This window comes from Pleurodeles waltl, chromosome 9, assembly GCF_031143425.1.
Source record: "Pleurodeles waltl isolate 20211129_DDA chromosome 9, aPleWal1.hap1.20221129, whole genome shotgun sequence".
Taxonomy (NCBI): Eukaryota; Metazoa; Chordata; class Amphibia; order Caudata; family Salamandridae; genus Pleurodeles; species Pleurodeles waltl.
The window spans coordinates 958405179-958427165 of NC_090448.1; the positions used below are offsets into that span (position 1 = coordinate 958405179).

The 21987-nt window shown below is 44.8% G+C and overlaps 1 protein-coding gene across 2 annotated transcripts in view; it reads left to right on the forward strand.

The window, feature by feature from the left end:
- Nucleotides 1–21987, forward strand: part of DYNC1H1 (dynein cytoplasmic 1 heavy chain 1) — a 916572-nt gene that overhangs the window by 175971 nt on the left and 718614 nt on the right. For both annotated transcript variants that reach the window (XM_069208347.1, XM_069208346.1), the window contains exons 19-27: nucleotides 2339–2449; nucleotides 2545–2754; nucleotides 3893–4039; nucleotides 4313–4479; nucleotides 4575–4748; nucleotides 13961–14126; nucleotides 14215–14403; nucleotides 20861–21058; nucleotides 21465–21747. In XM_069208347.1, the coding sequence (XP_069064448.1) occupies nucleotides 2339–2449; nucleotides 2545–2754; nucleotides 3893–4039; nucleotides 4313–4479; nucleotides 4575–4748; nucleotides 13961–14126; nucleotides 14215–14403; nucleotides 20861–21058; nucleotides 21465–21747 (1645 nt within the window). The remainder of the gene's footprint in view (nucleotides 1–2338; nucleotides 2450–2544; nucleotides 2755–3892; nucleotides 4040–4312; nucleotides 4480–4574; nucleotides 4749–13960; nucleotides 14127–14214; nucleotides 14404–20860; nucleotides 21059–21464; nucleotides 21748–21987) is intronic.

Genomic DNA, 21987 nt, shown 5'->3' on the forward strand with positions numbered 1-21987 from the left:
CCAGGGTCTGCCAATTGTGGATACAAAAGTACAGGTTAGGGAAAGAACACTGGTGCTGGGGCCTGGTTAGCAGGCCTCAGCACACTTTCAATTGTAAACATAGCATCAGCAAAGGCAAAAAGTCAGGGGGCAACCATGCCAAGGAGGCATTTCCTTACACCCCTGCTATGTCTTTGTTGATTCTTAGAAATTGTAAGTGGGCAGAGAAGCCATTTTAAATGCATGTGCTGAACACTGCTTTATTGGAGTTTCCTAGCTACATGATTGCTTCACTGGAGATAGTGCTGTTTGGTATCAAACGTCTTGTATTGATAAGCCCACACTAATGCCAGTGATGGATTTATCAGTACATGCTCCCAGAGGGCTCCTTAGAGGTGGCCCCAAAAAACCTAACACCCTCTGGTGTGCTTGCGGACTAGTTTGAGCCAGCCCACCACCACCAGACAAGAGCCTGTCCTCCAAAGGTGAAAGTTTGCTCTTGGGCAATCAGCGACAAAGCCTGCCCTGGGAGGGGTGGCACCTGGACAGGCATGAAGTTTAGTATTTAGAGAGGTGAGTCCACCCCTTAGATCAGTCCCCCCCCTAAGGTGAGCTGCCTGATGTGGACACCACATTTCTGAAACGGACATCTTGGTGTTCTTGGACAGGGTTATTCCCACTTCCCATAGGAAGTGGTCCTATAGGGGGTTTAGTGACCCCAAGGGTAAATAGCCCATGGGTTACTACCCTACGCTCCCTGAAACACCCCTAAATTCAGTAATTAGGGGTGCCCCTAGCAACAGAGAAGCAGATGGTGACCGAAGAAGCCCAAAGACCCTGAAGAGCTGTCAAAGCAGAAGAGAAGCAAATCTGCTGACCTGGTACCAACCCCGCTGGCCTGTCTTGTATCCCTTATTAAAATCCACACCAAAGTTGGCTCGTTCTGTAGCTGTCTCCAGAAACCCAGAAGGACTACCTGCCTTCGAAAAAGACTGAAGACCTTCTGTGAACAGCATACCTGTTCTCCAGCAAACTCCAAACAAGGGACTCTGAACCTCCAGAACTGCCAAAACCTGACACCTGAAGTCACCACTGCAACTACCCTCTCTGTCCCAAATTGAATTGAACAACTGTTACCAACAAGGTTCCCCAGCCCTCCAGAGTCCAAGTCCATTGTGGTTTCACCCCTACTGGACTCCCCGATCACTCCTGTAGCCTCTTCACACAGCCCCCAACCGTGACTGCTCCAGTAAGGGAAACCTGACACCTGAAGACACCTCTGCACCCGTCACCCCTGAGCCGTGCAGAAGAGTACCAAAGATACCTATGCCCCAGCATAATTAGGCCTGAGCCCAACTGTTGGTTCAGCCTGAGTGGCTTCCTGGCCAGAATTTGCAGCCTCTTTTCCCAGTGACCGCTCTTCATTGAAAAGCATTGGGCACATGATGGTGTTTTGCACCCTGCACCTGGCACCCGGCTCCCCCTGTGCTGCTGGAGGTGTACTGCTGGTGTTCACTTGGACCTTTCCCACGACTCACTTTAACTCCTGGAGATTGGTCTTGTAGGTTGCTGTACTCTACCTGTTTGCAGAACCTGTTCTTCATCCTATAGGATAACATTGCAGAACTCGGAAATTGCACTGTCCACTTCTGAAAGTAAAAAAAAAAATAAAAAAAAATGTGTATTTAAAAACGTACTTACCTGAGTGATTTTTCTGTAATGCCTAAACATATACAAGGATACTTGTTATTTTCATAAATTGGTTTGGATCTCCTTTTTGAGTCATATCTCGTTTATCGACCATTGTGTGTATTTGCAGATGTCTTGCTCTCCTTTGTGTTAATCCTAAAGCTGCTCCACCACACTGCTTCCAAATAGCACTTTGGGATTGCATAGCATACTCTGCCCACTCAATGGGTCATCCCTGGTCCCTTTACACGGTGTATCTAGTTATTGGTGAAGACCCAGCTTCTTACAGTATTACAGCTGCATCTGAACGCCAAGCAGCCACCTAGGCTGAAGGTGTCGGATGCAGGAGTCTATGAAAATTCCTACAGTAGGAAGGGAAAGAAATATATCTTATTTAATTGTTTGTGCCATTGGATGATAAGATAAATATGGTGTAGTCAGTGTTTAGACAATATTTAATGGCTTGAGAGGCTACTGTATCGATTTGATTTTGCAAGATAATGCAATTTGTGAGCAACATTTTGGCACTACTTTTCACCTTGCTGCACTCTGTGTTGGAAAAATAGATTTAACTTTACATAAAAAAAATGCATGAAGAAAGCTAGTGTTCTAGTGGATACGAACATTTTTATATTGTTTAACAATAAATATGCTTTATATTTTTCTGCAGTTGAGGCAAAGTTTGGATGGCCTGTTGAATCAGTTGAAAAATTTCCCAGCTCGTTTAAGACAGTATGCTTCCTATGAATATGTACAGAGACTTCTAAAAGGTTACATGAAGGTATTTTAAAAGTTTTGTACAATACTTCATTTTTTGCCGAAAGTGAACATGCTATGTCTGGTTATGTGCATGATTTAATGTTCATTTTTTCAAAGGTAAATATGCTTGTGATTGAACTGAAATCGGAGGCTCTTAAAGACCGTCACTGGAAGCAGCTGATGAAGAGACTTCACGTGAACTGGGTGGTGTCGGAGTTAACCCTGGGACAAATCTGGGATGTGGACTTGCAAAGAAATGAGGCAATTGTCAAAGATGTCCTCCTTGTTGCTCAAGGAGAAATGGCATTAGAGGAATTCCTGAAACAGGTTTGTACATTTGTTGAAAAAATTATTTAGCCTTTTTAACAACCATAGTTCTACTGGAGCGTAAATGCTGCAGTATTAGGAAATGAATCTTCCAATATAACAGATTATTGGATCTTTTGATCCTGTACATGATACAGGCACCTCTTCCATCCTGCCTACTTCCTCAGTCTTCGTTGCATTTATCTACTAAAGATGGCAACCTTAGTTAAAATATTGCATTGCTAGACTGCACTTTTCATGGGACCTCTTAAAAAGGCTGCTGAAATGTGCAGTGTGCTCTCAAGCAGAGCAGGTATACAGGGGTCACTCAGGAAATTGTAGCGAACATGGCAGTCTTGTGTGTTTTTACTGGCACATCTACAGTTACTGGCAAGAGGAAATCTGTCTTTGTAATGCACGAACACTTCTGATTTTCCAGAGCCCGAAAAAGGATCTTCAGTACACATCCAGAGCTTACTAGAAAAAAAGATGTGCCATATGCTCTTGGAGTCAGTGTGACCATGGGGGTAGCATGCTTGCAGGGCTGCATTGATTTCCAAATAATCCAATAAAACCAGTAAGCCGTTCCTTGTCCCATACCCCTGCCTATAGGAGTGACCTACTCCCACTTACTCTCCAGCTTGTCTAGCTTGCTCTGTACTCAAGTGGTCATTAATTGTAATGAGAGTGAGAAGACTAGCAATATTAAACCATGCATATTGGTCCATCCCAAATATTATATGCCCAGTTCAAGATATAGTCCTTACTGTTTTTCTGTCCAGTTTCATGCAATTTTCCACATGCAATGCAAATTTGTGTAGTCTGGAACACGTATGCCTGTGTTGTCCCTAAAGTTGCTTGTATATTGAAATTGCTGTGCAGACGGAGAGAGGCAGGAGTGGGTGGTGTTTAAGGTAAGGCGGCAGAAGCATGCGTGACTATATCTAAATATTTCTTAGTATGGATACAGGTTCATCCTCATTTTCGAAGTGTGCTTAAATGAGGCCCAATTCTGACTCCATCCCCAGTGGCTGAACTAGATTAATAATTAATATTACCTCATTGTACTGGCAGAAATGCCGAGAACATTCGACTCCCTTTCTACGTTCAGTCAGTGGCATTATGCAGTGAGCTATCCTCTTGTTTTTTCTACTTTTAGATCCGGGAAGTGTGGAACACCTATGAGCTGGACTTGGTTAACTATCAGAACAAATGTCGTTTGATTCGGGGTTGGGATGATCTTTTCAACAAAGTCAAAGAACACATCAACAGTGTTTCTGCTATGAAGCTCTCTCCATACTACAAGGTATACTTTCTCTAAAGAACATTTTGTGTTTTTGCTTTTTGAGTTTTTTATCCTCTAAAACATGTTTTCCTGTTTTTCATTGTTTTTTCCAGTGTGCTTCACTTTGGATATTTGGTTCTGCTGCAATGTATCTTGAATTACCCATGAACCCGTACCCATGTTAATGTACCTTTTATGGCTAGATTCGATTTGTTGTGGATAAAGTAATGATCAAATTTCCATGCGCAGGTGAATAGATGTAGATGTCTAAGTTTGTATCATTTCCTTCGGTAGGTGTTTGAAGAGGATGCCCTCAGTTGGGAAGACAAACTGAACCGCATTATGGCCCTGTTTGATGTATGGATCGATGTTCAGAGACGCTGGGTTTACCTTGAGGGAATCTTTACTGGAAGTGCTGATATCAAGCATCTTCTACCAGTTGAAACACAGAGATTCCAAAGGTATACCTATTCTTATTCTTCTTATTATTTTTATTTGTACGCACAGCTCGTTCTAATATAACAACAAAAACAATAATTTTACATTTGGTGTGCAGCATCAGCACAGAATTCTTGGCTCTGATGAAAAAAGTATCCAAATCTCCCCTTGTTATGGATGTCCTGAACATACAAGGAGTTCAGAGGTCACTGGAGCGGTTGGCAGATCTGCTAGGCAAGATCCAGAAAGCTTTGGGAGAATACCTAGAAAGGGAGAGGTCTTCTTTTCCTCGGTAAGTCAAAGCATGAGCTACATTAAATATTGTCATAGTTTAATAGCAATTCCCTTTTGTATATTTACAGGAAATCTATTGAGGATTGTTTTAAGGAACACCATTTTTGTGTGGTCACCCTCTTTTAAATTTCTTATAAGGCCATGGTGCAGAAGTACATTAATGGCACGGAAAGTTAAATGCCACTATTGGACTGCATTGCCTATTATGCCATCCATTACAGTGAAAACATGGCTTCAGGCCTGAGTTGTCTAACTATAACAACTTGCTATACAGACCTTTCAATATCACGTTTATATTCTTTACAGAGTTTGACCTGTACCAGCTCCAAACTCTGTTCCAAGACTTATCTTTATACTTAATAAACATCCAATCTAATGACAGTCAGATTTGTATTGAATATGTTAGAAATGCAGTTTTTTAGAAAGTTACCTCTTACGTTGCCTGCAGCTTCTGGAGGCCAATTTGCATTTGCTCTCAAGCAATTGCACAGCCTGTCCTTGGCCATATTTGGGTGTGAGAGAGGTGAGAAAACTCACCTCCGACCAGACACAGTTGTCTTGGGAGTGGGGAAGCATTTTCCTCCCCTGGTAGGAAGACCAGTTTGAGATAGTCTCTGAAACTTAACTTCAAAGAGGCGTGCAGTGTCACAAGAAAATGTTAAGTGACACTTCGAAAGCTTTTGTACTCCTAGTAAGGGTGGCACCAGTACCAGTGGGAGGAAAGTTACCCCAGAACTGAGTTTGAGTAACAGCATGGGAGCGGACTGCCCATTAACCATGTCAATAACGGTGACTGCTCACTACCCTGGCCATGCCTCTGGGAGGGTGCACAGACTGTGCACAAGGATACAAGGATTTTTCTATCTAAAAGTTTGAGAGTGAGGGGCACTGTGGGATTTCTTTTTAGTAGGGCAAACAGGAACTGCTGAAGTGGTTAGGGTGGCCCCTGGGAACTTATATCCCATTGATTTGGGAGTGCCTAGGAAACACCCTCACCCGCTAGCTAGTGTCAACAATAAATGTGACACCCCTGTTCCCATTATGTCATTTTTGTCATTTTGATCTTATGTCTTATATTACTCAAACCTTTTTTCTTTATTTCAAAATTGGTTGTGGAATTGTATTGCTTTGTATGACTGTTTCTACTGTGTCTGCACTGCCTAAACATTTTTTTACATAGCCTTTAATTTAAGCCTCAAGGATTCATGTCACGTGACCAGGAGGAGAGTGCAAAATTTGTATAATTTGCTTTCACATAATTGTGCAGATGTCTTGTAATCACGTGAAGGGGCTTAATGGGGCTTAATGGTGTAATTTCATGAATTCTGTGTAACAAGCATAACTTAAATTTCTGCTGAAAAAAGTGAACTCGCGTTCTCAAAGTTATCCAAGTGATTCTAAGAACCTGTCTCCAACATGCAGGGTACTGGTCATCTGCTCCTTTACTGATAGCACCACAAGCACATATTATGCGTTTGTCAAGAAACTTGAACTTAAGCTTGTACATCCTACTGTCAGTGTCTGCTGTCCATGCCACATTGTTGAAAAAAAAATACTAAGTATAGGAAAGTGCCCCTTTTTGACATGGTCACCCCCAGTTTTTGCCTTGTACCTGATGCAGTTTTGACTGAAGGTGCACTGGGTTTGTGCTAACCAGGTTCCCAGTGTCAGTTCTCCTTCCCTGAAACTGTGCAGTTGTTCCACAATTGGCAGAACATTCTCTCCAGCCTGACCACCCCCCCCCCCCCCCAAAAGGTCCATAGTAAATGGTACCCCTAGTACCTAGGGCATTGGTACCAAAGAAGGTCCCCAAGGACTGCATCATGTATTGGGCAACCCTCATGGACCCCTTACCTAGCACATGCAGACTGTCATTGCAGGCTGTGTGACAAGGTGCGTCCAAACTTAAAACACAACATGGCACACAGCCTGTGTGCCATGACCCCTAACACTGCATGCAATATGTGTAAGTCACCACTACAGCAGGCCTTACAACCCTATGGCAATGTGCGTATTACATGCGAGGACATAATGTATTAGAGCAGATATGGCCCTGCTGTGTCTTTTTCGATTCTCAGACACAGAGTGAACAGGGGAACTATTTTAAATGCATATGCTGGGCACTGGTCGGTGTGAGTTACAAAGCTACATGATGGCTTTGCTGAAAATAGGGATATTTGGTATCAAAATTCTCCTATTAATAAACCCTTCCTGATGCCAGTGATGGATTTATTTTTATCTTTGATGTGCACCCTGAAAAATCTACCATTTACCAGTGTGCTGGCTGACTAGGTCAACTGGCCTGCCACCACACAACACTTTTATGACCCCCAGGGGTGAGAGTCTTTGCTCTCGGGTGGACAGAAACAGAACCTGCTCTGGCAGGGGTCTTAGCACACACCTCCCAATCTGCATTCCAAGACCGGACTCCGAAGGCAAGAACCGAAGATCAGTGACTGACTCGGCGCCATCTATACCAGCCTACCTGCTGACTTGGACAATTGCGATAAAAACGCCTTGTCCTCCAGCTGCTGAAATTTCCCAAATCCTGGTAAGATTGCCAGCCTTCACCACAGCTCAATGAACTCCTTTGGAGCAACGGAGTCTCTTCCCTGCACCTTTGCAGGTACCCAGGAAACCCCAAAGAGGACTCCGAACTGCCAAAACCTGTTAACAGAGAGCACCAGTTCACTCATGCTCCTCAGCCAGAGTGTAAGTGGGCCAATGGAGCTAGCGTCATCCCTAGCCTCTCCAGTGACAGTCCATTGTGGGTTTCCCCACTGCGACCTTCACGCCGATGGCTGCATCATCTTGGTGCAGGCCCTCCTCACCCGCAACCGCCTCCAGTGACAGAAACCTGACTGTAGGAAAGTCCCTCTTTTTGCCATGGTTACCCCCACTTTCTGCCTGTTGTCTGCGCTTAGACTGTTTTCACTGGGATCCTGCTAACCAGGACCCCAGTGATTGTACTCGCTCCTCTAAATGTGGTTGTCTTGGTACCCTTTACACCCTACAATTGGCATACTAGTGTACCCCTGTAAGTCCCTAGTAAATGGTACTTCTGTACCCAGGGCATTGGTACACCATGGGTCACCCAGGCTCTACAACATGTATTATGCAACCCTTGGAGCCCATGCAAAATGTGTTTGCAGGCCTGCCATTTGCAGCCTGTGTGAAAAGGTGTATGCACCCTTTAACTGCTGGTCACTACACCAGGTCACTGTAAGTCGCCACTATGGTAGGCCCTTACAGCCCTAAGGGCAGGGTGCAGGTCTCTGTGTGTGGGCACTCCTGCAAGAGCAGAGGTGCCCCTACGAGCACCAGTTCCAATTCCCTTTACTTCAGAAGTGTGGGGAAGCCATTTTTGCTATGTACTGCCCACAGGTCACCTATGGTCCAGCTACATTATGTTAACTCCCAACCTAGGCATGTTTGGTATCACAAATGTTGGAATCATACCCCGGTACTAATGCCAGTATTGGTGGCATGATTCCACCATGCAGTCTGGGGGCTTCTTAAAGGACTCCCCAGTATTGCTCCTACTAGCTTTCCAGGCTCTGCATGCTGCCCACTCTGCTGCAGCCCCTCAGACAGGATTCTCGCTCACGCAGGGGAAGGCAGAACAAAAGGTTTCCTGTGGGAGAGTGGTGCAACTTCCTCTCCTTTGGAAATACGTATTACACGGTTAGGGAGGGGTAGCCTCCCCACGCCACCGCCTTGTTTTGAAGGGCACATTTGGTGTTCTTGCATTATCCGGTTTGCACCACTCGTGAGACTCCCGGTCCCTGCTCTGGCGTGAAACTAAACAAAGGAAAAGGGGAGTGACCACACTCTGTCAATCACCACAGCAGGGGTGGTAGCCAGAGCTCCTCCAGATGGCCACTTGATTTTGCCATCTTGAAACCAAGATGTGTAGAGGTCCCTGGGACCACCTGAATGGCCAGGTTAGGCAGGTGATGTCACTGATCCCCCTCTGATAGGTGGTCACCTTGCAAAGTGACCAAGCCCCCTTTTGGGCTATTTAGGCACTCCCTTGTGAGTGGGTTCCCAGATTCGGAGTACAGGACTGCACTGCATTGACCTCTTCTGCTCTTGGCCATGGGAACCATACAAGACTGCAACCCCAAGACGACCTCACCTTGCAACATTGTTTCCGCGGTTCCTGTCAACATTTCCACAGCTGGGCATCCTCTGGCATCGGCAAGACTTCAGCTGCACTAAAGAAACAAGAAGGAATCTTCCTTGGAGTGAAGAAGTCACTCCCCTGCATCTGTTGCAGCAGCCAAGGCTTGCTGACTCTTGCTTCGAGGGATCTTCAGGCTCCCAGTAGCCCTGACCCCCAGCACTGTTTCTTCTGCAAGGACAGTCTCCTCTCTGCTGCTCCAGCGACGTGGGACTCCTCTTCAGGTGTGCTGCCTGGGCCTCACCGCAACTTACTGTGCCTCCTGCCAGTGGGTTGTTCGTAGGGACCCAGACTGCTTCTGCTGGCTCTCCTGTCTTCCTAGGGTCAGCCCGAACTCCTCTCCAAGGGTTGAGTCCCCAAGACCTTGATGGCCCTCTCCAGTCCTTCAGCTCCAACTTTGATTGTGCTTGTTGGTGGTCTTCCCGACCACTGACCCTTCTGCAATCTGGCAACTGTTGAGGGACAGATTCTAGGTGACTTCAGGGACTCCTCTGCAGCTTCTGGACTTGGCATATGGCCTTCACCCATCACAGTTGTTCTGCATTTTCACCCACAGAAGGGAGGGCATTGCCTTCTGCCCTGCCTGGAAGCTCCTGCATAGACTGGACTCTGTCCCCTTCTTTTACAAGTCCTCTTCATCTGGAATCCACCATTTGGTTCCACTGGTCTGGTCCTGTTCTTGTGTTGTTCCATTCCTAAGTCCCCTATGTTAGCCATGGGACGACCAGGTAACTTACCTCTGCTCTCCTGGTCACTGGGGGGTCTTCTAGATACTTGGTCTCATAATCTCCCAGCCCTTGGCTAACTACTCCATATCCTCTGGTGGGGGACCCATTCTTGCATTCCACTATTTTAGTATATTGTTCCCCCCGCCCCTCCATAGGGACCTTGTTATTTTTAATATTTCTATGTACTTACCTCCAGAGAGGGGGGATTGCCTATAGTATTTTAACTCAGTGTTCCTATAATAAAGTACCTTTATTTTTGTAACACTGTGTGGTCCCTTTCATGTTTGATAAGTAACTGTGTGACTACGGTGTTATTGCAAGTGCTTCACACTCCTACTACATACGTCTTGGCTGCTCACCACAGCTACCACTTGAGAGCCCTGGCTTCCTTCACAATGTAACACTAACTAATAAGGGTTGCCTAGACCTGGTATAAGGTGGCAACACCATAGGTCCACCAGGCCAGCCTCCTACACTGACTGTCCACTGTCCCTCTTCACCTGGATGCCCTGGTCTACGGAGAAGAGGGCCACTGCTGTCTGCGTCCCCCAGGCTTGTGAGACTTGATCCCACTTTTTGGTTTCTCAGGTCCGGTCCCCAAGTCCACTCCTGCATCCAGCTTCTGTGTGCCCCCTCCACGGCAGCCGCCACCTGGCAACTGACACGTGATGGTTCAAGAACCCTCTGCACCTGAACAACCCCGGACTGAGGAGAAAAAGACCATTGGTGTTCCTACGTCACTGAGCATCGCAATAATTGAGCCCACTTGTAACTCACCCTGACCGGACCCACCCAGTCCTACCCTGCAGCTTCTTTCCAACAGGACCAATTCCCATTGACTAGCAATGGGCCCCCAACACTGTGCTACACCTCTGCACCCGGCCGCCCGGTGTGACCTTTTGGTATGACCTTGGACCTTGTCCCCTGCTCACCTTAAGGTCCCCAAATTTGGTCCAGTAGGTCATGATTATCTACCTGGAAGCCGTATTTGTTCTTCCAAATTGCAGCTTTCAAGAATTGCACTTCAGCTCTTCTAAACTGTAAATATTTTCTTGCATCCAATACTTAGATTAACATATTGATTCTGGTGCCAAAGCATATACAGGGAGTGCAGAATTATTAGGCAAGTTGTATTTTTGAGGATTAATTTTATTATTGAACAACAACCATGTTCTCAATGAACCCAAAAAACTCATTAATATCAAAGCTGAATATTTTTGGAAGTAGTTTTTAGTTTGTTTTTAGTTTTAGCTATGTTAGGGGGATATCTGTGTGTGCAGGTGACTATTACTGTGCATAATTATTAGGCAACTTAACAAAAAACAAATATATACCCATTTCAATTATTTATTATTACCAGTGAAACCAATATAACATCTCAACATTCACAAATATACATTTCTGACATTCAAAAACAAAACAAAAAGAAATCAGTGACCAATATAGCCACCTTTCTTTGCAAGGACACTCAAAAGCCTGCCATCCATGGATTCTGTCAGTGTTTTGATCTGTTCACCATCAACATTGCGTGCAGCAGCAACCACAGCCTCCCAGACACTGTTCAGAGAGGTGTACTGTTTTCCCTCCTTGTAAATCTCACATTTGATGATGGACCACAGGTTCTCAATGGGGTTCAGATCAGGTGAACAAGGAGGCCATGTCATTAGATTTCCTTCTTTTATACCCTTTCTTGCCAGCCACGCTGTGGAGTACTTGGACGCGTGTGATGGAGCATTGTCCTGCATGAAAATCATGTTTTTCTTGAAGGATGCAGACTTCTTCCTGTACCACTGCTTGAAGAAGGTGTCTTCCAGGAACTGGCAGTAGGACTGGGAGTTGAGCTTGACTCCATCCTCAACCCGAAAAGTCCCCACAAGCTCATCTTTGATGATACCAGCCCAAACCAGTACTCCACCTCCACCTTGCTGGCGTCTGAGTCGGACTGGAGCTCTCTGCCCTTTACCAATCCAGCCACGGGCCCATCCATCTGGCCCATCAAGACTCACTCTCATTTCATCAGTCCATAAAACCTTTGAAAAATCAGTCTTGAGATATTTATTGGCCCAGTCTTGACGTTTCAGCTTGTGTGTCTTGTTCAGTGGTGGTCGTCTTTCAGCCTTTCTTACCTTGGCCATGTCTCTGAGTATTGCACACCTTGTGCTTTTGGGCACTCCAGTGATGTTGCAGCTTTGAAATATGGCCAAACTGGTGGCAAGTGGCATCGTGGCAGCTGCACGCTTGACTTTTCTCAGTTCATGGGCAGTTATTTTGCGCCTTGGTTTTTCCACACGCTTCTTGCGACCCTGTTGACTATTTTGAATGAAACGCTTGATTGTTCGATGATCACGCTTCAGAAGCTTTGCAATTTTAAGAGTGCTGCATCCCTCTGCAAGATATCTCACTATTTTTGACTTTTCGGAGCCTGTCAAGTCCTTCTATTGACCCATTTTGCCAAAGGAAAGGAAGTTGCCTAATAATTATGAACACCTGATATAGGGTGTTGATGTCATTAGACCACACCCCTTCTCATTACAGAGATGCACATCACCTAATATGCTTAATTGGTAGTAGGCTTTCAAGCCTATACAGCTTGGAGTAAGACAACATGCATAAAGAGGATGATGTGGTCAAAATACTCATTTGCCTAATAATTCTGCACTCCCTGTATAAAGATACTTGTTATTTTTGTAAATTGGTGTGGCCCTACTTATTAAGTTGTGTGTTGACTGTGTGTAATTGCAAATATCTCATGCTCCTCTCTGATAAGCCTAAGGCTGCTCAACCACTCTTCCCCTCTAAAAAAGCAACTCGGGATTGCTAGAGCAAGCCCCAGCCCACTGGTAAGGGAACCCCTGGACACTCTGCACGATATACCTCATTTTGATATATCATATATAGAGCCAGCTTCCTACACTAAGCAGTAGTAGCCTGGTTTCTGCTGTTCAGACCTGTCAAATACACTGCAACTCGACAACTTTCAAACCATGACTGGTGTGTTTTAGTTTTCCCTGTATAGAAAGCCTATCAGCACAGATTCAAACACGTCTGCCATGGTCACTTTCCACCCTGTTGTCTACCTAATCCGCATTGGAGACTGTCAAAGTAGGCCTTCGTCAAGTATGTTTAATTATTATGCCACAAAGCTCTTCTTTTCTTTAAAATAGCCTTTGCACGGATCTGTATTCACAGGTTACATTTCTGGACAGGTTACTTTGATGGAGGAAAAGCTCTTGCCTTTAGCAGTAGAACACTGAATATTCTGTATCTTTGCCTAGTTCCCCTTTAAAAAAAAAAAAGTATTACATGATTCTGCACAGAAGTGGAGATATTCACTGTTATATAGAACCACTATTCTAAGTACATCATTTATATATTTGACTGTAAGTGCCTTTTTGTATCGTAAGTACACATCCCTGGTTACCTTTAATTGTTGAAATAACTAGTGTTTTCTTAATGTGAATCAAAAGTTGCAGTTGTTTCTTGAATTAGGAATTCTTAAGAGGTATAGCTCCTTTTCAAAGAGTAGGAGGGCTGCTTAAACATGATTAAGATGCAGATATACATTTAAGAGGATCTTTACTTAATTTTATCAGGTTAATGGCTTACATTCACTAAATATGTGATGTATGTGGTGTTCACAGAACGTATAATGAAGACACTTTTAGCGATATTTAATTCTATTTCACCTCTATTGCACTGATCTGCACGTCCTCCAGAAACAGTTAGGGCTAAGACTGTTTTCCAAATGTTTGTGTTTTTGCTAAATTTCCTTGGACAAAATATGGTAATGCCATTTCACATTATCCTGTTGCTCCTTGCTTCTGGTTAGTGAGAAAAGCAAACCCAAATAGGTGTTTCTGTGCAAGGTGTATACACAATGACAATTAAATTGTGCTGGCTTTTAAACTTTTATGGGTGAGCGCAAAGCGCTTCGTCCATTCTGTTCTCTCTTTGGGCTTCAAACCACGCCCATGCCGCGTCAGTCACTTACATTGGTTCGTGGGCTTGCCTTTTGAAATCCGCTTGCTTTCATTTGTGAAAGGCATGCATACGTCATGCCTTTTCCGGTGTTTAGCCCACCTACACAGCACCGGTAAAGTACTAAAAACATACGAGGCTCGATGTTTTCAGTCTGGGGTCCGGACTACTTAATCTGTTTATTTTCTACTAGCACGACCTCGCTGTGTTTTTTGTTTTTTTGCTTTAAAACGCTAATAGCTCTAACTCGAACAAATGCGAGACCCATCGCATTGAAAATGCTTGTTTATATTTCTGATGCAGTGTTTAATTTGTTCTTAGCTTCTACTTTGTTGGTGATGAAGATCTACTAGAAATTATTGGTAACAGCAAAAATGTTGCCAAATTACAGAAGCACTTCAAGAAAATGTTTGCTGGAGTGTCCAGCATTATCCTAAATGAGGACAGCACTGTTGTCTTGGGAATCTCGTCGCGTGAAGGAGAAGAGGTAGAGGTTTATATGTTGGTTTTTTTCATTCAAGTGTTTGCTGCATGGGACAGAACAAATGCGTTACTTTGTGTGTTTCTTTATTTAGGTTATCTTCAAGACTCCAGTGTCAATCACAGAACACCCCAAAATCAACGAATGGCTCACCCTGGTTGAGAAAGAAATGAGAGTCACACTTGCTAAATTGCTAGCCGAATCAGTTACTGAAGCTGAAATCTTTGGAAAATCCAATGCCATTGATCCTGCTACTTACATCACCTGGATTGATAAGTACCAGGTATACTCACTTTATTTACTTAGAGAAAATATCTTATTATGCTTTTATAGTAATGTTTTGCCCGAAGAACAGTTTACTCTCACTGCTGTGAACGTGCTGTATGAAACCGTAATTGAAGTTATTGTCCTGTTTCAGCCATAAGGTTACAGTTCCAACATCTGTGTGGTGGGGTAATAGTGAAGAATGTTGGCAAATAAATCTTGAACACATGTTGAGGTCTCAAGTGGTACGCTGTATGAGATAGGCACTTGAATTATTTTTCCTAAACTATTAATGGGGCAGATAAAGACGAGAGGATTATTAAAAAAATCTTGATTGTACATATTTAACCACTGTTGTTCTTTATTCTACATGACACCGGAGTATGTTTTGTGCAGAAGGCGTTTGAACATACAAGCAAGGGTGTAGTAGATGTTTCTCCTGGTTTCCAGAAGTGTTGACTATTAAATCCCTGAATGTGATTAGATAAAGATATGTTCGATGGCATCTGTCGCTGTAGATACGCATGTTCTGCAATAGCTCGCCATCTGGTGTTGGGCCGGAGTGTTACAAGTTGTTTTTCTTCGAAGAAGTCTTTCGAGTCACGGGACCGAGTGACTCCTCCTTTTGTCTCCATTGCGCATGGGCGCCGACTCCATCTTCGATTGTTTTTTTTCCGCCATCGGGTTCGGACGTGTTCCTGTCGCTCCGAGTTTCGGAACGGAAAATTAGCTAATTTCGGAAGATTTTCGTCGGTATTGTTGCGTTCGGGATCGGCGTACTTAGATTCCACACCACATCGAAGATCGAAGAGCTCCGGTGCCCGTCAGGGTAGTTTTTCGATCCCCCGTCGGGGCCTGGTCGGCCCGACCGCGTGCTGAAGAACGCCGATGGAACGGACCCCGTTCCGTTTCTGCCCCAAATGCCACAATAAATACCCCTACACAGACCAACACTTGGTCTGCAACCTGTGCCTGTCACCTGAGCACAGCGAAGACACCTGCGAGGCCTGTCGTGCGTTCCGGTCCCGAAAAACACTCCGAGACCGTCGAGCCAGAAGACTTCAGATGGCGTCCGCACCGACAGCCCAACAGGAGTTCGAGGAACAGGAAGAGGAAGGTACCTTCTCGATCCAAGACTCAGACTCCGAAGGATTCGACGATACACAAACCGTGAGTAAGACGTCGAAAACCACACAGAGACACATTTACAAGGCCCAGGGGACGCCACTGCCATCCGGCCATGGCTCCACCCATAAATTCGGTGACCGACCGTCGGCACCGAAAAAGGCCCAAACAGTGCCGAGGTCGTCCGACTCCGGTCGAGACACCGGCACGCAGCCTTCTCGGGACCGAGAAAGTGCTGGAGACAAGCCTCGACACCGAGATGCCGGTGTGGACACGGCTCGACGCCGAGACAGCGGCACCGAAGCTGATCGACGCCGAGAGGTTTCGGCCCCGAAAAAGAAAAGTCACCTCGGAGCCGAAAAAACACGCAGACAGGGTTTCGATGCCGAAACAAACTGCAAGCGACCCAGCTCCAGGCTCTTATACAGAAGAGCACTCGCTAACCTCCCAAATGCAAAAGCATAGGTTTGAGGAAGAGCTACAAGCAACTGATGTGGACCATACGCAAAAGCGTATCTTCATACAGCAGGGGACAGGAAAAATAAGCACCCTTCCCCCTATTAGGAGAAAGAGAAGGTTGGAGTTCCAGACTGAACAGACACCACAACCAAAAGTGGTGAAAAGAGTTACCCCACCACCCTCTCCTCAGCCCGTGATTAACGTCTCACCAGCACAAACTCCATCACTCTCCCCAGCTCACACCACCATGAGCCAGGGTGACCAAGATCAGGACGCATGGGACCTATACGACGCCCCAGTGTCAGATAATAGTCCAGAGGCATACCCTACGAAGCCATCTCCACCAGAGGACAGCACCGCGTATTCTCAAGTGGTGGCTAGAGCAGCACAATTTCACAACGTAAGCCTCCACTCAGAACAGGTCGAGGATGATTTTTTATTCAACACACTCTCCTCCACCCACAGCTCGTACCAAAGCCTGCCTATGCTCCCTGGTATGCTCCGGCACGCAAAAGACATCTTTAAGGAGCCGGTCAAAAGTAGGGCAATCACACCAAGGGTGGAAAAAAAGTATAAGGCGCCTCCTACAGACCCGATTTTCATCACTACACAGCTGCCACCAGACTCTGTCGTTGTAGGAGCAGCTAGGAAGAGGGCCAACTCTCACACATCTGGAGATGCACCACCCCCAGATAAAGAAAGCCGCAAGTTCGATGCAGCTGGTAAAAGAGTCGCAGCACAAGCTGCAAACCAGTGGCGCATCGCGAACTCCCAGGCACTACTTGCGCGCTATGACAGAGCCCACTGGGACGAGATGCAACATCTCATTGAACATCTGCCCAAGGACTTACAAAATAGGGCAAAACAAGTGGTTGAGGAGGGACAGGCCATTTCCAACAACCAGATCCGCTCCTCCATGGACGCTGCAGATACAGCTGCACGGACAATTAATACATCTGTAACTATCAGAAGGCATGCATGGCTCCGAACGTCTGGATTTAAACCAGAGATTCAACAAGCAGTTCTCAATATGCCTTTTAATGAAAAAGAACTGTTCGGTCCAGAAGTGGACACAGCGATTGAGAAACTCAAAAAAGATACGGACACTGCCAAAGCCATGGGCGCACTCTACTCCCCGCAGAGCAGAGGGAATTACAGCACATTCCGTAAAACGCCCTTTCGAGGGGGGTTTCGGGGTCAGAGCACACAAGCCAGCACCTCACAAGCAACACCGTCCAGTTACCAGGGACAGTATAGAGGAGGTTTTCGGGGACAATATAGAGGAGGGCAATTCCCTAGAAATAGAGGAAGATTTCAAAGCCCCAAAACCCCTACTACTAAACAGTGACTCACATGTCACTCACCCCCTCCACACAACACCAGTGGGGGGAAGAATAGGTCATTATTACAAAGCATGGGAGGAAATCACTACAGACACTTGGGTTCTAGCAATTATCCAGCATGGTTATTGCATAGAATTTCTACAATTCCCTCCAAACATACCACCAAAAGCACAAAATTTAACAACACACCATTCCAATCTCCTGGAGATAGAAGTGCAGGCACTATTGCAAAAGAATGCAATCGAATTAGTGCCAAACACACAAATAAACACAGGAGTTTACTCACTGTACTTTCTGATACCAAAGAAGGACAAAACGCTGAGACCAATCCTAGACCTCAGAGTAGTGAACACTTTCATCAAATCGGACCACTTCCACATGGTCACACTACAAGAAGTATTGCCATTGCTAAAACTACACGACTACATGGCAACTTTAGACCTCAAGGACGCTTATTTCCATATACCAATACACCCATCGCACAGGAAATACCTAAGGTTTGTATTCAAAGGAATACATTACCAATTCAAGGTACTGCCTTTCGGATTAACAACCGCACCAAGAGTCTTTACCAAATGCCTAGCGGTAGTCGCTGCACACAAAAGAAGGCAGCAAATACATGTGTTCCCATATTTGGACGACTGGCTAATCAAGGCCCATTCGTTCATAGAGTGCTCAAATCACACATCAGATCATACAAACCCTCTTCAAACTCGGGTTCACCGTCAACTTTACAAAATCCAACATTCTGCCGCGCAAGGTACAACAATACCTAGGAGCCATAATAGACACATCAAAGGGAGTAGCCACTCCAAGTCCACAAAGAATTCGAAATTTCAACACCATCATACAACGCATGTATCCAACACAAAAGATACAAGCAAAGATGGTATTACAACTCCTAGGCATGATGTCTTCATGCATAGCCATTGTCCCAAACGCAAGACTGCACATGAGGCCCTTACAACAATGCCTAGCATCACAGTGGTCTCAAGCACAGGGTCACCTTCTAGATCTGGTGTTAATAGACCGCCAAACTTACCTCTCGCTTCTGTGGTGGAACAACATAAATTTAAACAAAGGGCGGCCTTTCCAAGACCCAGTGCCACAATACGTAATAACAACAGATGCTTCCATGACAGGGTGGGGAGCACACCTCGATCAACACAGCATACAAGGACAATGGAACGTACATCAATCAAAACTGCATATCAATCACCTAGAACTTCTAGCAGTTTTTCAAGCACTAAAAGCTTTCCAACCAATAATAGTTCACAAATACATTCTCGTCAAAACAGACAACATGACAACAATGTATTATCTAAACAAGCAGGGGGGGACGCACTCCACGCAGTTAAGCCTGCTAGCACAAAAGATTTGGCGTTGGGCAATTCACAACCAAATTCGCCTAATAGCACAATTTATACCAGGGATCCAAAATCAACTCGCAGACAATCTCTCTCGAGATCACCAACAGGTCCACGAATGGGAGATTCACCCCCAAATTCTGAACACTTATTTCAAACTCTGGGGAACACCTCAGATAGACTTGTTTGCGACAAGGGAGAACGCAAAATGCCAAAACTTCGCATCCAGATACCCACACGAACAATCCCAAGGCAATGCCCTGTGGATGAACTGGTCAGGGATATTTGCTTACGCTTTTCCTCCTCTCCCTCTCCTTCCTTACCTGGTAAACAAACTCAGTCAAAGCAAACTCAAACTCATATTGATAGCACCAACTTGGGCAAGGCAACCCTGGTACACAACGCTGCTAGACCTATCAGTGGTACCCTGCATCAAATTGCCCAACAGGCCAGATCTATTGACACAGCACAACCAAAAGATCAGACACCCAGATCCAGCATCGCTGAATCTAGCAATCTGGCTCCTGAAATCCTAGAATTCGGGCACTTACAACTTACCCAAGAATGTATGGAAGTCATAAAACAAGCTAGAAGGCCATCCACCAGGCACTGCTATGCGAGTAAATGGAAGAGGTTTGTTTGCTACTGCCATATTAATCAAATACAACCATTACACACAACTCCAGAACATGTAGTGTTACTTGCTTCACTTACAAAAATCTAACCTGGCTTTCTCTTCCATTAAAATACACCTTGCAGCAATATCTGCATACCTGCAGACTACCTATTCAACTTCCCTATATAAGATACCAGTCATTAAAGCATTCATGGAGGGCCTTAGGAGAATTATACCACCAAGAACACCACCTGTTCCTTCATGGAACCTAAATGTTGTCCTAACTAGACTTATGGGTCCACCTTTTGAACCCATGCATTCCTGCGACATACAGTTCCTAACCTGGAAGGTGGCATTTCTCATCGCCATTACTTCCCTAAGAAGAGTAAGCGAGATTCAGGCGTTTACAATACAGGAACCTTTTATACAACTACACAAAAATAAAGTCGTCCTAAGGACCAATCCTAAATTTTTGCCAAAGGTTATTTCACCGTTCCATCTAAATCAAACAGTGGAACTTCCAGTGTTTTTTCCACAGCCAGATACCGTAGCTGAAAGGGCACTACATACATTAGATGTCAAAAGAGCATTGATGTATTACATTGACAGAACAAAAAACATCAGAAAGACTAAACAACTATTTATTGCATTTCAAAAACCTCATGCAGGAAACCCAATATCAAAACAAGGTATAGCCAGATGGATAGTTAAATGCATCCAAATCTGCTACCTTAAAGCTAAACGACAGCTGCCCATTACACCAAGGGCACACTCAACCAGAAAGAAAGGTGCTACCATGGCCTTTCTAGGAAACATCCCAATGCAAGAAATATGTAAGGCAGCCACATGGTCTACGCCTCACACATTCACCAAGCACTACTGTGTAGACGTGTTATCCGCACAACAAGCCACAGTAGGTCAAGCCGTATTAAGAACATTATTTCACACTACTTCCACTCCTACAGGCTGATCCACCGCTTTTGGGGAAATAACTGCTTACTAGTCTATGCAGAACATGCGTATCTACAGCGACAGATGCCATCGAACTGAAAATGTCACTTACCCAGTGTACATCTGTTCGTGGCATCAGTCGCAGTAGATTCGCATGTGCCCACCCGCCTCCCCGGGAGCCTGTAGCAGTTTGGAAGTTACCTTCAATTATTTATATATGTATCATCTCAACCTTAAATAGGTGCATACTTAGTCACTCCATTGCATGGGCACTATTACTACAATTCAACTCCTACCTCACCCTCTGCGGGGAAAAACAATCGAAGATGGAGTCGACGCCCATGCGCAATGGAGACAAAAGGAGGAGTCACTCGGTCCCGTGACTCGAAAGACTTCTTCGAAGAAAAACAACTTGTAACACTCCGGCCCAACACCAGATGGCGAGCTATTGCAGAACATGCAAATCTACTGTGACTGATGCCACGAACAGATGTACACTGGGTAAGTGACATTTTCATTATAGCTGTATTGTTCATTTGTAAGCTTGATGAATCCTTTTGAAGATAAAGCACTGCAATTTTTATATCTGATTACTTCTCCTTATACACATTTCAGGCCCAGCTTGTTGTGCTGTCTGCACAGATTGCTTGGTCAGAGAATGTGGAATCTGCACTCAACAATATAACCAACGGGGGTGGCGACTCTGGTTCGATTCAGGCTGTTCTGTCCAATGTTGAGGCAACACTGACTGTACTTGCTGATTCTGTACTGATGGAACAGCCACCTCTGCGCAGAAGAAAGCTGGAGCACTTGGTAAGTTGTGCACCTACTTGGTTGTTATACCATGCATTGAACAGTAGCTTTGTTTTCTTATTACAGGCCTGAAATGCATTATTTCTTAATGATTTAGATGGTTCTTCTGTTTTTAGGAATCTTATTTGACAGTTTTATAGTTTAAGGAATGTCTGATGGGCGAATGGAATGGGGCACCCAGCTGCATAACTTCTGTAATTTAAAAGAAAATCTTTAATGGTTTTTGACTGGGGCATAACCAAAACATTGTTGTGGATAGTGAAAATGCTGTTGAACCGTTGCAGATGCCCCTGAAAAATCTAAATAGAATACACAATAGGCAGAACTTAAGTAAGCTTAAAATAAGTTTGCTTTAGCAGGTATGTATGGGAAATTATACATTTCAGTTAAATATTTTGTTTTGCAGATTACAGAGTTGGTGCACCAGAGGGATGTGACAAGAATGATGATGAAAAACCGGATTGATAATGCAAAATCTTTTGATTGGCTCAGTCAGATGCGTTTCTACTTTGACCCAAAACAAACAGATGTCTTGCAGCAGCTCTCTATTCAGATGGCTAATGCCAAGTTCAACTATGGCTTTGAGTACCTTGGAGTCCAAGACAAGCTTGTACAGACACCACTCACTGACCGGTGCTATCTGACAATGACACAGGCTTTGGAAGCAAGACTTGGAGGATCTCCATTCGGTAATTTTCTTTTTCAGTTAAAAAAAAAAAATTTAATATTAACTTGAATTCTGAAAGGCGTGTGTCATGGACGCTTCTAATATTGTTCTTTGGATAGATGTGAGGATACACTTTACACATGTGGTCTGGAAGGGCATATGGTGAAGATGTGTTCTAGAAGTGTGGTCGGCCTAGTGAGTTTTTCTTTTTGTCGTACTTGGACAATGTGAAACCAATTAGTGAAGGGAAGCATTGTGAGTT